The 21,506-nt window shown below is 34.4% G+C and overlaps 1 protein-coding gene across 1 annotated transcript in view; it reads right to left on the bottom strand.

Moving 5' to 3' along the window:
* Positions 1-21,506, bottom strand: part of uba7 (ubiquitin-like modifier activating enzyme 7) — a 116,869-nt gene that overhangs the window by 84,882 nt on the left and 10,481 nt on the right. The window contains exons 5-16 of the mRNA XM_049479463.1: positions 21,176-21,266; positions 17,799-17,931; positions 17,438-17,535; positions 16,135-16,296; positions 14,665-14,829; positions 13,352-13,459; positions 11,275-11,355; positions 10,146-10,301; positions 9,121-9,286; positions 7,465-7,661; positions 7,257-7,321; positions 4,894-5,086 (exon numbers count right to left, since the gene is read on the bottom strand). Coding sequence (XP_049335420.1) covers positions 4,894-5,086; positions 7,257-7,321; positions 7,465-7,661; positions 9,121-9,286; positions 10,146-10,301; positions 11,275-11,355; positions 13,352-13,459; positions 14,665-14,829; positions 16,135-16,296; positions 17,438-17,535; positions 17,799-17,931; positions 21,176-21,266 — 1,615 coding nt within the window. The remainder of the gene's footprint in view (positions 1-4,893; positions 5,087-7,256; positions 7,322-7,464; positions 7,662-9,120; positions 9,287-10,145; positions 10,302-11,274; positions 11,356-13,351; positions 13,460-14,664; positions 14,830-16,134; positions 16,297-17,437; positions 17,536-17,798; positions 17,932-21,175; positions 21,267-21,506) is intronic.

The raw sequence follows: 21,506 nt of genomic DNA, 5'->3' as shown, positions 1-21,506 counted from the left end.
CTGTAATTGAGAAGTATTAAGTAAGTATAGAAACTGTAATTGAGAAGTATTAAGTAAGTATAGAAACTGTAATTGAGAAGTATTAAGTATAGAAACTGTAATTGAGAAGTATTATGTAAGTATAGAAACTGTAATTGAGAAGTATTAAGTAAGTATAGAAACTGTAATTGAGAAGTATTAAGTAAGTATAGAAACTGTAATTGAGAAGTATTAAGTAAGTATAGAAACTGTAATTGAGAAGTATTAAGTAAGTATAGAAACTGTAATTGAGAAGTATTAAGTAAGTATAGAAACTGTAATTGAGAAGTATTAAGTAAGAATAGAAACTGTAATTGAGAAGTATTAAGTAAGAATAGAAACTGTAATTAAGAAGTATTAAGTAAGTATAGAAACTGTAATTGAGAAGTATTAAGTAAGTATAGAAACTGTAATTGAGAAGTATTAAGTAAGTATAGAAACTGTAATTGAGAAGTATTAAGTAAGTATAGAAACTGTAATTGAGAAGTATTAAGTAAGTATAGAAACTGTAATTGAGAAGTATTAAGGTTTGGAAACACTCAGAAAAGTACTGACCCGTCACAACATCCTCTAAACTGTAAACACGAAACTGAACTCTCTACTCTAACAGATAAGAAGATGGACATTCCCAGCTTTTTAGCCACTGCAGCAGCTTGCTCAATGTGTGTGTGTGTGTGTGTGTGAGGTGGAGATATAGATTAGACACACTGATATCTTCATGCTTCAGCAGAGGAACAGCATCCTGTGGGTCTGAACTGTGCTGACAGTTTAACCTCACACTGTTACACAATCACATAATCACTGACATACACACACACATCTTCTCCTACACACACACACACAAAGGGTCCTATTTTAGCAATCTAAACCGTCAGATGTGCAGCTTATTCTGTCTTTGCTATCGTAACGTCAGGAAAAGTACACCTTGAGCAACTCGAAATGCACTAAAGACATGCATATAAGAATTATCTTAAAGTGGCAGACTGTATTATTGTGTTTCTAAACTGAAAGCAGAAGCGAAGAATATGGATACAATATTGTGTTTAATGTTATCCGTGTGCTGGAACGACCATCCCTGCTAAGCCTAATATATTAATTCTAAAAACTGAGTTCTTCTTCTGGGCACGGCAAGCGTCTTTACGTACTTATGTCACACAGACAGCCTCTAAAAGAAGATCCGGCTCAGTTTTACTGAACGCGAGCGGCTGGTGGAGCAATGGGGACTTCAGAAGAGGAAACTCAGAGCTCAGTAGCTCCTCCATTCACTCATAGTAAAACCAAAGAAACGAAGGAGTAAAGCTTCTGACTGAGTGATCACTCTCTCTCTCTCTCTCTCTCTCTCTCTCTCTCTCTCTCTTTCTCTCTGACTGAACATAACCTGGAATCGGATTCATCCGAGTCTCTGACTTTGGTGGATTGTTATTTTAACGACGCAGCTACCTGGACATGTCCAATGCTTCTCAGCAGAGGAAACTGAGCTGCTCATTAAAGGAGCTCCAGCAGCTCATTAACGGGAACGGAAATGTTATTTTATTTTGTATTCTGTTTATTATTGATGTAAAATTTGTATTTGGCACATGTGTTGCTAAGATAACAATGAACATCTGACTATTAACTGTTGTCAGATTTCAGTTAGTAGAGAACCTGTCTTTTCCATTGCCAAGATAGCAACACACCAGAAAACTTGCGTAGATACATTATATCCACAAGCACTGTTGGTATTTAAGTGGTGGTGCAGCCACAAGGTGTGAAAGTAGACTGTTAGTGGGGTGTTAGATAGCAATGAGCATTGTGACGTGCCTTGTGCAGGGTGTAAGATAGGGCCCAGATCCTCACCATGTAAATGCATTTTGCATGCATGTTTCTGCATTCCACTAAAGTGTGTTAAAACACAACTGCAGCTTTATCGTGTGTTTATTTATTGGGTTTGTAAAGGAAATGCCGTGTGTATAACTTCTCCACTTTTTACAATAATGAGACTGTTTAAAATACCAGCAATAAACCATTAAATACTGTATTATCAGAAAGATCATTTATGGCTTATGAGCAGAGATGACCCATTTATGCTCTATGGTTATTGCAGCCATAAAAACAAATATTACTGTGGCCAAAATAATGACTGTTAGCTGGAAATGTGACCGATGTGGGAATTCTGGGCCAATTCCAAATTACGATATATATAAACAAATGAGACTACCTAAATTGAAATACAATGAGACCATACCAAATTGAAAACCTCTGGAATATAATCAAGAGGAAGATGGATGATCACAAACCATCAAACCACCAAACTGAACTGCTCGGATTTTTGCACCAGGAGTAAAGCAGCATAAAGTTATCCAAAAGCAGTGTGTAAGACTGGTGGAGGAGGAGAACATGATGCCAAGATGCATGAAAAAAAAACTGTGATTAAAAAAACAGGGTTATTCCACCAAATATTGATTTCTGAACTCTTAAAACTTTATGAATATGAACTTGTTTTCTTTACATTATTTGATGTCTGAAAGCTCTGCATCTTTTTTGTTATTTCAGACATTTCTTATTTTCTGCAAATAAATGCTCTAAATGACAGAATTTTTATTTAGAATTTGGGACAAATGTCCCAGTTGTCTGTAGTTTACAGAATAAACCAAGAAAAAACTAGTTTTCAATTTTTTTGGTTTCACATTGATTTAGCTAACTAGTTCTTACATAGACTGTTCACAACATTAGGTCTTCTTTTAAATTCAATTAACAGGTTAATTAAAGGATAAAACTGTGGAAACTAATACAAATATATAAAAATGAGCCAGCGTCGGCCAGCATCACTTGGTCATTTTCCAGCACACAATAAATACATCAACAAGTATCAGTTTGAAATTTCAAGACTAGAAATCTGTCTAGAAATGCAGCTGATGACTGTAAAAAAAAATCAATATATTTCCAATATCATTGTGCATACCTAAAAACCCGCTGAAATACTGTTACAGCCTTTCAGTAAAAGTTGTCCCTCTGCTGACAACTTTTGTGGATTTCATTTTCCAGCAGGATTTGCCACACTGTCCACACTGCCAAAAGTACCAATTGGTCTTATATAATATTCTAATTTTCTGAGACACTGATTTTAGTTTTTTTATTGGCTGTAAACCATAATCATCAACATTAAAATAAATAAATGTTTAAAATAGATCACTCTGTGTGTAATACAGCTATATAATATATGAGTTTCACATTTTAAACTGAATTACTGAAATGATGTGCCGCTGAATCTGTGCCCCAGATTCTAATTTAACTTTCTTTAAGGTGTAAGTAATATTTAAGTAATTAATATGCAGGTTATCTAACTTTTTCATCACAAGAAAACTACATTCAAATAATTATATTTTAAAAATTGCTGCTCATTTGTGTTTTTATTTTATTTTCTTGCTTACTTTGTTCTGTAGATTAGCCTGATTAAAATATGTTCTTTGTTATTTACATTCTTCTCAGCACTTAATACTTGACTTAAACAAAAAACAGTTTTTTTCTGTAGACTACAGCGCCCCCTGCTGGTTACACTGCATCTAACACCCAGCCCATCACAGCACAGAACAGCACAGCAACATCCTCCAGACTGCAGGCTCAGGACCATGAACTGACAAGTAGAAATGTAAGTTATCTCTACTTTACTGGAGTAATTATTTTTACATTTTCACACAATTATCTGAATTATCTTTCTACTCCTTACATTTTAATAAAAATATCCTCGTTACTCCTATTTCATTACAGTTGTTTTTCATTCCGGCTTCTCATCGTTCAATAAACCCTTATCCAGATAAATCTCTCCATCCAGATTGGGATTGGATGTAGAGAAGTATAAACATATACCTTTCAGACTGTCTATTGGTTTATACTGTGATCATCACACCATAAACTCTAGTATCAATACTTCTACCTACAGAGTAATGCATGCGGATACTTTTCACACCTTTTGCACTGCAAAAATATAATCTTAGGAAGTAAAATTATTAAATTTCAAGGCAATAAATCTTATTTTTTTTCTTTGATAAGAGTTTTTTGTCTTACTAAGCATTGTATAAGTGTAAGATTATTTTGCTTATTTCAGGAATATTGGTCTTAATCAGATTCACTTAGAATGTTTACCTTATTTTAAGTAGTTTAAACCTAAATCAGTTAAGCACAAAAAGTCACTAGTCAAGTTATTCTGTTTCTTTTGTCCAAATGTAACCCAAAAAACAGTGATATTTGCTTAATTTATGTGTTACTTCATTCATTTCGACACTTTCACTACAAAAAATCCATTGGCAAAAACTGGACAAAATATATGCAAATTAAGACAAATATATGTATATTAAGCAAAAAAGTCTGCCAATGGGGTAAGCAAAATTTTCTTAGTAAGATTTCTTACAAAAAACAATGGCAAAGTCTCAAAATGAGTGAAGTAACACGTAAATCAAGCAAACAAGTCTCTGTTTTTGGACACCAGAATCAAGCAGAATCACTTGATTGCTGCTTGATTGGGCTTATTTTGAGTTCAAATTACTTAAAATAAGGTACCAATTCTAAGTGAGAATGATTAAGATAATTATCCCTAAAATAAGCAAAATAATCTAACACTTACACACAATGCTTAGTAAGACCAAAAGTCTTATCAGAGAAGAAAATAAGATTTATTGCCTTAAATTTAGAAAATTTCACTTGCTAAGATTTAGTTTATTTGCAGTGTTGTGATTGCTTGTTATAATAAATCTTACTAAGAACAATTGGTTACAGCATTGGCAGGTTTTTTTTGCTTAACATCGGCATAAACATCCCAATTTACATATATTTTGTCTAGTTTTTGCCAATGGATTTTTTGCAGTATGTGTGTGTGTGTGTGTGTGTGTGTGTAATTACATGGTCAGGAGGGAAGCAGTGCAGCAGCTGTGTGACGTGGTTGTTGTAGAGACTCTCCCACTGGATACGAGCCCAGGCTACACAGTCCTTCCAGCTCCTCGGCCGGTCCTTCAGGCTGGTGTAGACCCCCTCCACAACCTCCACAGCCTCCACCTCCCCACGGGCCTCTGTACGAGCCCAGAACTCAGGGTCACTGGCAGAGAGAATATACATATAAATCCCAGGGTTTGATATTAACTATAGATATAAGACTGTGGGTTGACGTGTCCACGTTTTTTTTAAGGAGAGTGGAGAAAAATATAAAATAATATGCAACAGAACTGACATGCCAATACATAATAATAAAATCTGTTGTTATATTTGTCATATGTATAAAAATCAGACATTGCATGCATACATATTTCTAACAACAGTAAATGTAATGTGGAGCAACATGTTAAGGCTGTAAAGTCACCGTTGGTTGAATTTAAATAATAATAAACAGAAGTACAGAAAAAATGTATTTTATTGTTCTGTGATGAACTGTAATTCCACAAATGTTGTTCTAAGTCACTACGATCTATTTTAAGCGTTTACATATTTATGTTTTATATACATTTCATTTGTAAATCAAGGGATCAGAGTCTGGAGGAAGAGTGGAGAGACACACAGTCCAAACTGCTCGAGGTCTAATGTGAAGTTTCCACCAATCAGTGATGATTTGGAGAGTCATGTCTGTCATCTGCTGGTGTTGATCCACTGTGTTTTATTATCAAGTCTAAAGTCAAAATCTTACAGCACTTCATGCTTCCCTCTGCTGACAACTTTTATGGAGATGCAGATTTCATTTTCCAGCAGGACTTTTAGGGTTTTGATTGGCTGTAAGCCAAAATCATCAAGAAATAAACCCATAAAATAGATCACTCTGTTTGTTTAATACATCTATATAATAAATGAGTTTAACATTTTGAACTGAATTACTGAAATAAAGTAACTTTTCAAAGATATTCGAATTTTTTTAGATGACCCTGTGTAGAGTGGGATTTAATTCATATTAGCAATAATCAATGTTAAACTCCATTCCTACATATTTGGTCCTCTTTAACTTCAATCAGTGGCTGCCTTCATCACTCAGTCAACAGGAAGTAGTTGGTATTAAGGGAAACATGCTGCTGCTCTCACAGTGCTCTATCTGTACGACTCACAAGCTTCTATTTCCTGTTTAAACGTCAGCACTCGCTTGTTCCTGAAGGTTTTTCGGGTTTTTTTTAAACACAGGAGAGCAAGCAGAAGGAGATCTGGCTTCAGTTAACACCTATATCAGGAAGTGTGAGACAGGAGATGGCTCACACTCAAACTAATAAATACCCTTGTGAAAAAAAAGTATAACTAAATTATGCTGAAATAGGTTTGAACTTAAGTTATTTTTATTTTGGAACCACTAATTTGTACTAAATTACTACTTGTTTGTGATTAAAATGATAGAAAGTCACTTAAATTCACTTTGCATGCATATGTACGTTTAAATTGTCTTTAAAAAGCTATTTTTTTAAATAATACATTAGTTTTTTTATTCTATAAAAGTGGGTTGCGACTTAATGACCATGAGAAAATGTGGGCTTTAAGAAGTGTGACAAGATATAATAAAATATTTATAAAAATAAAAATTGTCAAAAACTAGACAGAATATATGTAAATTAAGACTTATATATCTTATATATAAATATAAATCTGTCAATGTGTTTAGAAAAGTTTTCGGTGTAAGATTTTCTAAAAAAAAAATGGCAAAGTCTAAAAAATAGTGAAATAAGACTTAAATCAAGCAAAAATCCTGATTTTTTTTGCCTTAAATTTGGACACAAGAATCAGAACAAGGTTCACTTGTGACTTTTGTGCTTATTTTAAGTTCAAATTACTTAAAATAAGGTGTACATTCTAAGTAAGACTGATTAATATAATTATTCCTAAAATAAGCAAAATAATCTGACATTTACACAATGCTTTTTAAGACAAAAATCTAATCAGAGAATAAAATACAATTTATTGCCTTAAAATGAGAAAATGTAATTTGCTTAGATTTAGTGTGTAATGACTTTTGTGTGACACTGTTAGTGCATACTGTGTCTTAAGCATATTTTTTAGATTTTTATTTAATTAAATACTTTAAAATCTTGTATGATTTCCATTTCACTTCACAATTATGCTCTACTTTGTGCTGTTCTATCAATTAAAAACTCAATAAAATACATAGAACATTTTAGTTTGTGGTTGTAAGGTGATTAAATGTAAAAAAAAAAAAAAATCAAGGAGTATGAATACTCTGGACATACTGTACCATGTATTTACTGTATGTATAATTGCTGCATTGTGGGTTTTTAACATACCTCAGGAACTGATTAACATTCTCAGCGGAGTGTTTGAACAGGCCCTCAAACTGATCTCTGGCCCACTGAAACAAAAAATTACATAAACATTATATTACATCAAATATACATCACAGATTTCATGAATCTTGGCATCATGTTCTCCTCCACCAGTCTTAAACACTGCTTTTGGATAACTTTATGCCACTGCTGGTTGTGTAGAACTCACCTGCAGGGTGTGCTCTATGCGGTGGGGGAAGTGCTTCAGGGTGCAGAGGGGAATGGCTTTCTGTCCTGAAGATGATGCAGGACCGTAAGATTCAGTCAGGCGAGGAACGACCACCAGTGTGTGACCTTTACTACCCAGAGTTCCAGCTTCCAGCATGGGCTTCTGGTTCTGCACACAGCGCCCATCCAGATACACTCCTGCAAACAGACGGTATAGACACTGTTACACTCTCAAAGTTATTGTACTAATTTTATGTAGTTAAAAAAAAATAAAAAATGCTCTTAAATTCACTTTGCATGCATATGTACTGTATGTTTAAATGGGTTTTTGAAGGCTATTTTTTAAATACATTTGTTTGGTTTGTATTCTATAAAAGTGGGTCGTGACTTAAAGGAGAACTCTGGTGTAAAATGAACTTTTAGTGTAGCAAAACATTCCATAATGCTAGCTTCAGCTCTGAGCGCCAACATTAGTGAACAGAAAATAACATAGACATATATATGTATATACATAGACTCTGCATAGCATAGCAGCTGGCGCCAGGAGGCAGGCTATGTGGAATCTAGGTATATGTATGTCTATGTCATTATCAGTACAGTGATGGCGGCGCTCGGAGCTGAAGCTAGTAGCGTTATAGGATGTAAGTTAATTCCTCGTTTTAAGTGTCAGGGCTCTCCTCTTGGATTCTAGTAAGGAGGTGTGGAGCTACTTTGAGCTGGATAACGGTGGAAAAAGTGATTTATCAGGGTAAATTATGCCCCGTGTCACCCAGTCTGAAGGGTGTTTAGACAGACTGTTAAAATTTCTGGATCTCAGAAAGCTGTGGGAGAATGGAGGTGTTAAGCTAACCGGTCAGAACCAGCCAGAAACACAACAGCACGGTGTTTAAAACCACCTGGCCCTGCAGTGGAAAAGCTTTCAGGCTGTAGCTCACCTATACATATTACATATACATATTAAACTCTTATTCATTCAATATTAAATATTCTCTTTATAAACATGATTTTAAAATTCTTAATATCAATAATAATTACCCTATTCTGACGCCATACATGTTGCCTACCCTACCAGTGATACAAAGCTGGATAAACAAGCCAGAAAATTTTGGGTGAGGTCTGATATGGGCTGAAAGTGAAGCAGTAAAACAAAACCCTTCACATGCAATGGGATCCAGTATGAATTCCTGAGCCCTCTCCCTGGAGAGAACGTCAATACATTTTATATGTTATTTGTAATTCAAGGGAGCAGCGTCTGGAGGAAGAGTGGAGAGACACACAGTCCAAACTGCTCGAGGTCTAGTGTGAAGTTTCCACCAATCAGTGATGGTTTGGAGTGATGGAGCCATGTCATCGGATTTTATTTTCCAGCAGGATTTGGCACACTGCCCACACTGCCAAAAGCACCAATAAATCTTATATAATATTCAAATATACTGATTTTTGGGTTTTCATTGGCTGTAAGCCACAATTATTAACTATTAAAAAAATAAACACTTAAAACAGATCACTCTGTGTTTAATATATCTATATAATATGAGTTTCACATTTTGAACTGAATTACTGAAATTCTGAAAAAGTAACTTTTCAATGATATAAAAAAAAATTTGAGATGCACTTGTATATTAGCTCGTGAGATAGTGGTGGTTTTATCACTCACGTGCGTCCACGTTGTCTAATGCTGCTGCCACTCCATCCAGGCTGCTGAAGAACTGGTAGGAGTAGATGCCTTCACTCTCTGGACACACTCGATTCTGATGAGCCGTGATGTTCACGTTCGGGTTCATATTTTTCACGGCCTCGGCTGCTGTCACTGACTTTTGTGTCTGCGGGTGAAAAAGAAAGAGAGAGAGAGGGGGAAAGATAAACATTTTTGCCACTTAAAACATAAGCCACTCACAACTTAATCAACTTCAAATACATCCCAAAGCTTGTCAATATGTATACAACATATTTATTTTGATCTCATCAGACCACAGGACATGGTTCCTCTAATTCATGTCCTTAGTCAGCTTGTTTTCTTTTTAGAAAAAAAAAATGTTTGTAGGCTTTCTTGTGCACCAGCTTCAGAAGAGGCTGCTTTTTAGCACAGTTCCATGCCTTATTCAACCTCTGCAGCAATGCTGGCAGCACTCATTTTTGCACTTATTTGTTTTTTTAAGCCAACCTCTAGATATTACGCTAAACACGCTGTGTTGTATCTCAGTTTTAGGGTGTTTGCAATCGTCTTATAGCCTAGGCCATATTTGTAGAGGGAAACAATTCTGTTTCTCACATCCTCAGAAAGTTCTTTGCAATGAGGTGACATATTAATTAAAAAAAATATTTCCAAAACATTTGTGATGTTGATTGTTCTATTTAAAAAAAATAATATACTGTATACTATATATATATATATATATATATATATATATATATATATATATATATATATGAACTGAACTAAAGCTCTCATTCTTCACAGCATACACATATATAGAGGGCACTATAACTTCAGTTTAATGTCAATGTGTCCTTTAAAAACTGTGTTTCTACATGAGCTAATAAACACAGTACAGAATCTAGATTATAGAGTGTGCAAAACTAGTAATATAACATGTGATAAGTGTAGGTGTGGGTTACGAAGAAATAATGATAAATTTATATCCTAGGCTTCTATATTGCATTATATTACATATCACTTACCCCTATATCCTGCGACCTGAACAGGAACTGCCGGTTTAAGTTGGACCTCTCGATGGAGTCCATGTCCGTCACAGTGATGTGCCCGCCCTCTCCAGCGCCGAGGCCAATCAGAGCGAAGTTCTTCAGCAGCTCACAGCCAATAGCACCAGCTCCCACCTGATTAAACATTGAAGTTAATATAATTAGAGGCATTTAAATTCATAATTTGGGTCAATTTGTATCTAGAGCCAGAACTAAACATGATGAGGCAGCTTTCAGTCGTTATACTATTGCATCTCAAACTATTAGAATATAATTAAAAAGGTACTTTATTTCAGTAATTCAGTTTATAAATGTGAAACTCATATATTATATATAGATGTATTAAACACAGAGTGATCTGTTTTAAGCGTATATTTATTTTATTGTTGATGATTATGAAGCTTACAGCCAATGAAAACCCAAAAATCAGTCTCTCAGAAAATTAGAATATTATATAAGATTATTTGGTACTTTTGGCAGTGTGGGCTGTGTGCCAAATCCTGCTGGAAAATGAAATCCACAATCTATCTCCGTAAAAGTTGTTATCAGCAGAGGGAAGCTGTAAGATATGAAGTGCTGTAAGATTTTGTGGGAAAACAAAACTGCACTGACTTTAGACTTGATAATAAAACACAGTGGATCAACACCAGCAGATGACAGACATGTCTCTCCAAACCATCACTGATCATCAGTAAATTTTACATTTCATTTGTAAATCAAGGGAGCAGAGTCTGGAGGAAGAGTGGAGAGACACACAGTCCAAACTGCTCGAGGTCTAGTATGAAGTTTCCACCAATCAGTGATGGTTTGGAGAGTCATGTTTGTCATCTGCTGGTGTTGATCCACTGTGTTTTATTATCAAGTCCAAAACCAGAGTACAACAATATCTACAGTACAGTAAGTGTGATTAATGGCCATATTCTGACAGTTTAAAAGGAAATGCCACCTGAACTACCCTGTATATCAGGAAACACACAACACAACCCTGTTCTGCTTCCTGCCCTGAACAGAAGACCCAAAATCAGCTGCCTGATCCACATTTCCTCTCTGCAGCCTCAGTAAAGCGCACTGATCCCCTCTTGTGGTGAGAAACAGGAAAATCACTCACCAGAAAATATCTCTGCTTCTTTAGTTTCTCCTGAAAATCCGCTCCAAACACAGCGATCTGCCCGTCGTACCGACAGTTCCTCTGCAGAGGGGAAAACATTATGATTATAACAGCACTAAAAAAATCCACATTTATTCCAGTATACCTTGATGAAAAATAACTGTCCCTCATCAGAAAAAAAAATATATATATATATATATATTTTTATAAATATATATTTATATCTATATCAGATCATTTGATTTTACACCTTTAGAATAGTGTGTCTAATTGTAATCTAACTTATTAGCTTAATGAACAGCTTTCCAAGACTACTCTACCATCACTGAATTAACTATGGATTGAAAAACTACATAAAGTTACCTAGAAATGCTTTACATTTTCTATCTGTTAAAATGTTAAAATATTAAGCTGTTTTCTGTCCTTTAAATCAGTCGTTGAATAAGTTTTGAAATAGGATTGTTTCTGTTTGGTTCTGCTGCTTGACTGTATGATAAACTATTCTCTTAAACCTTTGCTTATTATAAAATAGACATATGTATTTTTGTGTTTCCTAAAACTCTAAAAAATATTATTTACAATTATTTTAGGAAGGTGTCGATATGTGAAACATCACAATTCTATCATATTAATAATTATGCTTATCATTTATTTTTTTTTTACTTTATAAAAGCAATTCTTTTTTGCCAATAAAAACCAGCCAGTTGAAACCATTTCAAATATACAAATACAGCATTTGTCCACTCTTTATTTAGAATTGTTCTAAAAATATGCTTAAACAATAAAAACAACTCAAAACTATATACTTATATAACAGTGTCTCAGGCAGTGCTTTTTATTAATTAATCACTCCACACAAAACATAGAAAATATTATGAAAATAAGAAAACGCAATACAAATACTTCACCACAGCACATACAGTGGATGTCACAAAGCTGAATTAACAGCAGCCACCATTAATCTATAATCACATGACCGACCCAACATTTTCCTCCAAAAACTCCCCATTAGGGCTACCACTTCCTCTCTTTTAAATCTGTAACTCCGCCCCTAATCTACCTGGACTCTACCACTGCTAAAGAAATGGGTATCCTAAAATACATAAAACACATAAACACTCACAATACTGTCAAACAAAATTCATACAGACATGATATTCATTCTTTAAACACATAACAGGTAAATATCGTCTATTTTATTTTAAATAACCTTAATTCCTACTCTTCCCACAGACTGTAGACACAGGTATGAAGTGTCTTTAGTATCTTGAAAATATAACTGTCTAAATTGTGACATCACTGATGCCAAAGGTCACTTTCTTAAAGGGGCGGTGTTATCTCAAGATGTTTTACAAAAATATATATTTTGATATTTTTCTAAATGAAATGGCTTCGTAGAAACAAGTATCGGGTTTTAATCAGGTTTAACCATCATAATATTCCATATTTGTGATTACTATAATTATTTTTAAATGATTTACACCACTAATATAAATATAATTGCACTTCCTCACACAGGAAGTGTTTATTGGCCAACAAATAAACGACTGGCCCCAAAAAGAGGGAACTGGACTTATGCTAAGGGTCACTTTCTTAAAGGGGCGGGGTTATCCCAAGATGTTTAAATAGATATTTTGATATTTTTATGAATTAAATGGCTTTAAGTAAAAGAGTTATTAAGTTTTAATCAATTATAACCATTATAATATTCCTTATTTGTGAATATATTTTATTAATTATTTTAAATCGATTTACACCAATAATTTAAATACAATATAAACAACTGGCCCCCCAAAAAATGGGAACTAGACAGTAATAGGCTGATGCCAAGGGTCACTTTCTTAAAGGGGCAGATTTATTCCAAGATGTATTTCAAATAGATATTTTGATATTTTTATGAATGAAAAAGCAAAAAAAAATCTGTTCAAATACTTAAAAGTTATATTAAACTCCCACATCAAAGAAAGCTTTATAAAATTCAGAGAAAGATTATTCAGATTAAATACTGTGACACAAAAGGCATGTAATACTGAATTTAACTCAGAAGTTATGGTATAAAGATATGAGGAGTACTTACTGGAGCACAAGCTTCTTCTGTCAGACCTTCACCCTCCTGATCAGGAAGAGCCTCCAGAGCATCGAAGTAGAACCACTGTTTCAGTGGAGTGAACTTTCCACTGCAGGCCTGATCAACAAAATATTACTATTTAATATTTATCAGTACTTAACTGTAAAGATTACGATCAACAATTACTTAGTAAGTCAGTGCTTACTGCTTCTCTAGTGCTACTGTCTTGCAAGTTTTTTGTCCTAAAATATTTCCACACCCAAAGAAAGCAAATATGTACATAGCACCTGTCAAATTCAGTGTTTTTTTTTCTTACATTATTTAACATTTAGATTTTATAATAAAAAAAAAGTTAAACAAACCAGAATATGTTTTATTTTATTTTACATTCTTAGATGCTTAGCTGATCAGTTTTACACATTTATGGATATCCTCAGTCAGCTTTATGAGGTAGAGTCACCTGGAATTCAGGCTTTCAGTTAACAGCTGTGCTGAACTCATCAAGAGTTAATTAAAGTAGTGAAGAGGTAGAGTTACAGGTATACAGTGAATAGATATATTTGAGTAATGTTCTAATCCAGATTATGAGAAGCAACAACTACTCAACTAAGTAAAGAAAAAAAATGACTTCAACGTTTCAAGAACTTTGAAGTGCAGTCGGAAAGATCTTTAAAAACATTATGATGAAATTGGCACTCATCAGGACCGCCCCAGGGATGGATGAGCAAGAGTTTCCTCTGTTGTACAGTTAATGTATGTGCAAAAGCACTGTGTACAAGAAGGTGTGTCCAAACCTTTGACTAGTACCACATATAAGCACAATTACAGATAGATAGATAGATAGATAGATAGATAGATAGATAGATAGATAGATAGATAGATAGATAGATAGATAGATAGATAGATAGATAGATAGATAGATAGATAGATAGATAGATAGATAGATAGATAGATAGATAGATAGATAGATAGACAGACAGACAGACACTTTATTTATCCTGAAGGAAATTTAGGCATACCGCAGCAACAGTACAATACAATAAGAAACATACTAAACATAAATTAAAACACAGAAGAATAGAAAATATATAAGGCTATAGTTTCTGCAGCCCATGTGCAGAATATGGTGATCCGTATCCATAGAATACAAAAACTCACAGACTACAGTGTAGTAAAATACGTAAAAAGAAAGTAAAGAATAAAGTAAAAGACTAAGACGCTACACGGAGCTCCTGGAAGGCTGCTGGAAAATCACTTGGCTGATTTTTAAGATTAATCATCTGTATTAATTTATTAAACACCTCCGTTAATATCTTCCTCACCTTCACCACTTCTTGAGCTGCCAGTCCTCCAATAACAGCGTTGATTGGAGCCAGATCACCAACGGCAACCAGAGACAGTTTGCGCACAGCATCTTCATCCAGCTGATCAAACTTTGCTGCAGTGCTGAGCTGCTTCGCCATGGCAACCAGACTCTCAGCATCCGCCTTGTTAGAAAATAACATGAGAAAATAGTGATTTTTCTTCTAAACAAGAAATAAACAGGATATCTGAATTAATTGTGTCTGATCATGATTCCTTAAATAAAATACTATATATGGCTAATGTAAGATTTCTTTTTTTTTTACAATATTTAAATAACTTAAAAAAAGAAACAACAGATGGAAATATGCAAGTATGCATTAAAACAAGAGAAATTTGGTAGTATAATATGGATAAAATATTTATATATTATATTTATATCACAATATATTGCTTAGTTTCATAATCATTTCTCCCAGCTTTCTTCTATTTTGCACCATGATCTTGGAATTACCTTCAAAATTATTATATCTCAAGGGTCCTCCTGGTTAAATAAAGATTAAATAAAAAAAAAGAAATCTAATATCAAAACAAAGCACTGCCATTAAATTCCACAACAAAATTTTGTCAGTTTATGTAACTCGCCCTTTAAATGTTGAATAATGTTTAGCAAATGGTTTAAAAAGCTTATTACCTTTGTTAAGATTGTGAAATATATATATATATATATATATATATATATATATATATATATATATATATATATATATATATATATATATATATTTTTTATATATATATAATTTTATATATATATATATATATATATATATATATATATATATATATATATATATTATATATATATATTTTTTTTCGAGGCTTTAAACGCAACAGTTTGGCACATAAGGATTAAATAACGTAAATTACTTTGTTTGAACTCATTTTAATCACATGACCAATTTACAAAGCCTGGTGAATCATTAGCAGCTTCATGTCAGCTTCTAATCAGGTATAACCGCAATGATATTCCATATTTGTGATTATTTTATTTTTTATAACGATTTACACCACTAATATTAATATAATTAGATTTCTTCACACAGTTTGGCCCACAAATAAATGACTGCCCCCCCAAACAAAACTGGACACTCAGTGCAAGACTAATCTTGACTGGGGGCTCTGAGTGGTCCAGCGGTCCACTATGCTGCCACTATGATCGGGAGATTGCTGGTTCGAATCCTGAGGGAGCACAGTTGTCCTTGCTCTCTCTCTGGGTGGGTACAGTAGATGGCACTCTTTCCCCTCATCACTCCTAGGGTGATGTGGAACAGCACAAGGCTGCGTCTGTGAGCTGATGTATCAGAACCGAGTCGCTGTGCTTTCCTCCGAGTGTTAGCGCTGTGATGCTACTCGGCAATGCTAAAGCCTCAGCAGCAGCTCAAAAATAGGCGGAGTCTGACTTCACAATATATCTGAAGGTTTCTGACCTGGTTCCTGGGTTTGGGAAGCCGGCCGTGTTGGTGTTTAAAGTCGTGCAGAGCTCTGAAGCCAAGGTGGAGACTGTGGTGCCTCTGAATTTTCCCGTAGTCGTTCAACACCAGCAGCTCAGAATCCCTCATAACTTCCTCCAGTGCTGCTTCCAGAGGGATCTGACATTATCAGAGTAAATAAAATAAATTAAAAAACACAGATTAAACCCCAATCTCTCAGTTAGAATTACTGCTACACATTATACACTCATAAGTTCAACAAGGTACTGGAAACATTCCTTAGAGATTCTGGTCCATACTGAGATTATAGCATCATGCAGCTGCACATCCACGGTGCGAATCTCCCGTCCCACCACATCATCAACAACCATGCTACGTTCAAACTCACTTAAATCACCTTTATTCCCCCATTTTGATGCTCAGTTTGAACTGCAGCAGATTGTGTTGGCCACGTCTACATGCCTACATGCATTGAGTTGCTGCTGTGTGATTGGCTGATTCGACATTTGTGTTAAAGGAGAACTCTGGTGTAAAATGGACTTTTGTTGCAGTAAAACATGATAAAAGCTTCTTACCTTTGATGAATAGAATTTTAACAGTTTGTCCAACAAACACCCTTCAGACTGGGTGATACAGGGCATAATTTACCCTGATAAATCACTTTTTACACCGTTATCCAGCTCAAAGTAGCTCCACACCTCCTTACTAGAATCCTTGCTAGAATCCACATTAATAACTTAAAAAGTGCACAAGAAGCTTATTACAAAACATTGTTCACATCCCATAACGCTAGCTTCAGCTCTGAGGGTCGCCATTACTGTACTATAGCTATGTGGAATCTATGTATATATATGTCTATGTCATTATCAGTACAGTGATGGCGGCGATCGGAGCTGAAGCAAGCGTTATGGGATGTAAACAGTGTTGTTTAATAAGCTTCTTGTGCACTTTTTAAGTTATTAATGCCTCGTTTTAAATGTCAGGGCTCTCCGGATTCTAGCATGGAGCTACTTTGAGCTGGATAACGGTGGAAAAAGCGATCTATCAGGGTAAATTATGCTCCGTATCTCCCAGTCTGAAGGGTGTTTGTTGGAATATCTGAATCTCTGAACGCTGTGGGAGAACAGAGGTGAGCTATTAATCAAAGATAAGAACTTTTTATCATGTTTTACTACAACAAAAGTTCATTTTACACCAGAGTTCTCCTTTAATGAGCAGTTGGACAGGTGTACCTAATAAAGTGGCCGTTGAGTCCACATATGTATGTATTGTATTGTGATAAATAATACATTGTACTCACAAAGCTGAGCGTCTTGGACTGTTTGACCTCAGTTACCACACCGCCTTTCTCATATTCAGAGAAGCTTGAAGTGTCGCAAATGCTGAACGTGTAATGATCTAAAAAAGAATACAGATTACACTGATTATTGTAATCTTCATGCTTTAATTTATGTTATTTTCATATTAAATATGTACCCCTTAATTGTTTTTATGTCTTTAATATAATCTACAATGTAGAAAAAATAAAGAAATAAAGAAATACATTGAATAAGAAGAGGTGTGTCCAAACTTTTGATTGGTACCGAAGATTGAAATATATAGAATTCATACTCTTTGCAATCAAATAAAAGTAGAAAAGTGAACTGGTTAAATTAACTCACCAATAAATTTAATCTCAAAGGGTCCGGAGTTGTTGAGCTCAGTCATGCCTTTAACCCCAGAGAACATCACCTGCATGCCGTCTGAGAACTCGTGAGCCTGATCATCTGCACAGGAGACTATTCCTGGATTTTCCTGCAAAGATGACAATTATTAGTCTGATGGTGGCGCTATAGTAAAGAATTATACAGTTTGACTTAAAAGTGATGAGTTTCTTTGATTTTACCTAATTAAAAACCTCTGGAATATAATCAAGAGGAAGATGGATGATCACAAACCATCAAACCAAACTGAACTGCTTGAATGAATTTTTGCACCAGGCATAAAGCAGCATAAAGTTATCCAAAAGCAGTGTGTAAGACTGGTGGAGGAGAACATGATGCCAAGATGCATGAAAAAACTGTGATTAAAAACCAACCAGGGTTATTCCACCAAATATTGATTTCTGAAATCTTAAAACTTTATGAATATGAACTTGTTTTCTTTGCATTATTTGAGGTCTGAAAGTTCTGCATCTTTTTTGTTATTTCAGACATTTCAAATTTTCTGGAAAAAAATTATTTAAATGACACATTTTTTTATTTGAAATTTGGGAGAAATGTTGTCTGTAGTTTATAGAATAAAACAACAATGTTTATTTTACTCAAACATAAACCTATAAATAGCAAAGTCAGAGAAACTGATTCAGAAACTGAATTGGTCTCTTAGTTTTTCCAGAGCTGTTTATTCAAAATTCTTATTATATATAAGGCGCACCGGATTATAAGGCGCACTATCAATAAATGTCTATTTTCAGTTTTTTTTATATATAAGGTGCACTGGATTATAAGGCGCACTATCAATAAATGTCTATTTTCAGTTTTTTTTTATATATATATATATAAAGCGCACCGGATTATAAGGCGCACTATCAATAAATGTCTATTTTCAGGTCTTTTTTATATATAAGGCGCACTGGTTTATAAGGCGCACTATCAATAAATGTCTATTTTCAGGTCTTTTTTATATATAAGGCGCACTGGATTATAAGGCGCACTATCAATAAATGTCTATGTTCAGGTCTTTTTTATATATAAGGTGCACCGGATTATAAGGCGCACTATCAATAAATGTCTATTTTCAGGTCTTTTTTATATATAGGGCACACTGGATTATAAGGCGCACTAACAGTAAATGTCTATTTTCAGGTCTTTTTTATATATAAGGCACACTGGATTATAAGGCGCACTATCAATAAATGTCTATTTTCCATTTTTTTATATATATAAGGCGCACCGGATTATAAGGCATGCTATCAATAAATGTCTATTTTCAGGTCTTTTTTATATATAAGGTGCACCGGATTATAAGGTGCACTAACAATAAATGTCTATTTTCAGGTCTTTTTTATATATAAGGTGCACCGGATTATAAGGCGCACTATCAATAAATGTCTATTTTCAGGTCTTTTTTATATATAAGGTGCACCGGATTATAAGGCGCACTATCAATAAATGTCTATTTTCAGGTCTTTTTTATATATAAGGCGCACTGGATTATAAGGCGCACTAACAATAAATGTCTATTTTCAGGTCTTTTTTATATATAAGCCGCACCGGATTTTAAGGCGCACTTTCAATAAATGTCATTTGTCAGGTCTTTTTTATATATAAAGTGCACCGGATTATAAGGCGCACTATCAATAAATGTCTATTTTCAGGTATTTTTTATATGTAAGGCGCACCGGATTATAAAGCGCACTATCAATAAATGTCTATTTTCAGGTCTTTTTTTATATATAAGACGCACTGGATTATAAGGCGCGCTATCAATAAATGTCTATTTTCAGGTCTTTTTTATATATAAGGCGCACCGGATTTTAAGGCGCACTTTCAGTAAATGTCTATTTTCAGGTCTTTTTTACATATAAAGCGCACTGGATTATAAGGCGCACTAACAATAAATGTCTATTTTCAGGTAAATAAATGTCTATTTTCAGGTCTTTTTTATATATAAGGCGCACCGGATTATAAGGCACGCTATCAATAAATGTCTATTTTCAGGTCTTTTTTATGTATAATGTGCACCGGATTATAAGGCGCGCTATCAATAAATGTCTATTTTCAGGTCTTTTTTATATATAAGGCGCACCGGACTATAAGGCGCACTAACAGTAAATGTCTATTTTCAGGTCTTTTTTATATATAAGCCGCACCGGATTATAAGGCACGCTATCAATAAATGTCTATTTTCCATTTTTTTATATATATAAGGCGCACCGGATTATAAGGCGCACTTTCAATAAATGTCTATTTTCAGGTCTTTTTTATATATAAGGTGCACTGGATTATAAGGCGCACTATCAATAAATGTCTATTTTCAGGTCTTTTTTATATATAAGGCGCACCGTATTATAAGGCGCACTAACAATAAATGTCTATTTTCAGGTCTTTTTTATATATAAGGCGCACCGGATTATAAGGCGCACTATCAAAAAATGTCTATTTTCAGGTCTTTTTATATATAAGGCGCACTGGATTATAAATTGCTTTATGCGACACTAGTAAGGAACAGGGGTGTTTTTATAAGTAAAACGAGGGCTGGATGTTAATCTACACAGATTTCTTCTCTAAAAACTGTTCATTAGGGTGAGTAAAGCGCTTCCGTTTATTTACAGTAATCTTAGATTTACAGTATTTTAGCGTGGTTAGCAGCACTTAGCGCTAGTAAATGCCTCCCGATAGCGCTAGACCGAGGAAGACTGAGTGTTCTGGTAACCCAGGCTGCTATCAGCTAGCGGTTCGTCCATGTCCAAAATACTTGCCTCTAAACAGCAAAAGAGCTAGCGCTGTGGTTAGCGGCTAATGCTAATGCTGCTGCACCTAGCCTTAGTGCTGAAGACACTTCACTAAAAAATAACCCTTAATAACTCTGTACTTCGGCAGAGTGGCTTTACTGCTCCTTAATACCTGACCGGTAGAATTCATACATAAGGCACACTGTTGATCTTTGGGGAAATTTGGGGGATTTTTAGTGTGACTTATAGTGTGAAAAATACGGTACTTCCAGCAATCAGCAGCTGTGGGCTCCTCTAAACATCTACCTAACACTCTGAAAATTAAAACACTGTCATGAATAAATCTTTTTTTTTCCTGTGGAATTTAGTTTAGTTTAATTTGTATTCCATTGTTTTTATTTTTATTTTAGTCATATAATTTTAGTTCGAAAACTATTAATTCTAAATCAGGTACACATTTGTACACTGTTACTGTTTTGCTTTTAGTTTATGATTATATAATCAGATAGTCACATTATCAGTTCAGTTATGAGGATGTGGTTAACATTAAAATGAAAGTAAAAGTGAAAAAAGCTGAAGTGTTCGCTGGTACTTTTACTGTACCTTAGAGATGTGAGTGATCATAGCAGAGCGTGGAGATTCTCCATCAGAGTCTCTGACCTCAAAAGCTTCACCAAAGTCGCAGAAGAGCTGCCTAAAAAAACAACCATGATCAGAAAGAGTTAAAACACCACATCCAGCTTATAAACAAAATACAGACTCAATTACTATCAGACTAACTAAATAAAGGTAAAGCTAAATGTGTGAAGTGTTAAGTAGAAATGTATTTTATCTATACTTTACTGAAGTAATTATTTTTACATTTTCACACAATTATCTGAACTTTCTACTCCTTACATTTTAATAAAACAGCCTCGTTACTCCTATTTCATTT

The sequence above is a fragment of the Astyanax mexicanus genome, chromosome 5 (assembly GCF_023375975.1).
Source record: "Astyanax mexicanus isolate ESR-SI-001 chromosome 5, AstMex3_surface, whole genome shotgun sequence".
Classification (NCBI taxonomy): Eukaryota; Metazoa; Chordata; class Actinopteri; order Characiformes; family Acestrorhamphidae; genus Astyanax; species Astyanax mexicanus.
The sequence above is the reverse complement of the archived record's forward strand: the minus strand, read 5'-3'. Positions and strand labels throughout refer to the sequence as shown.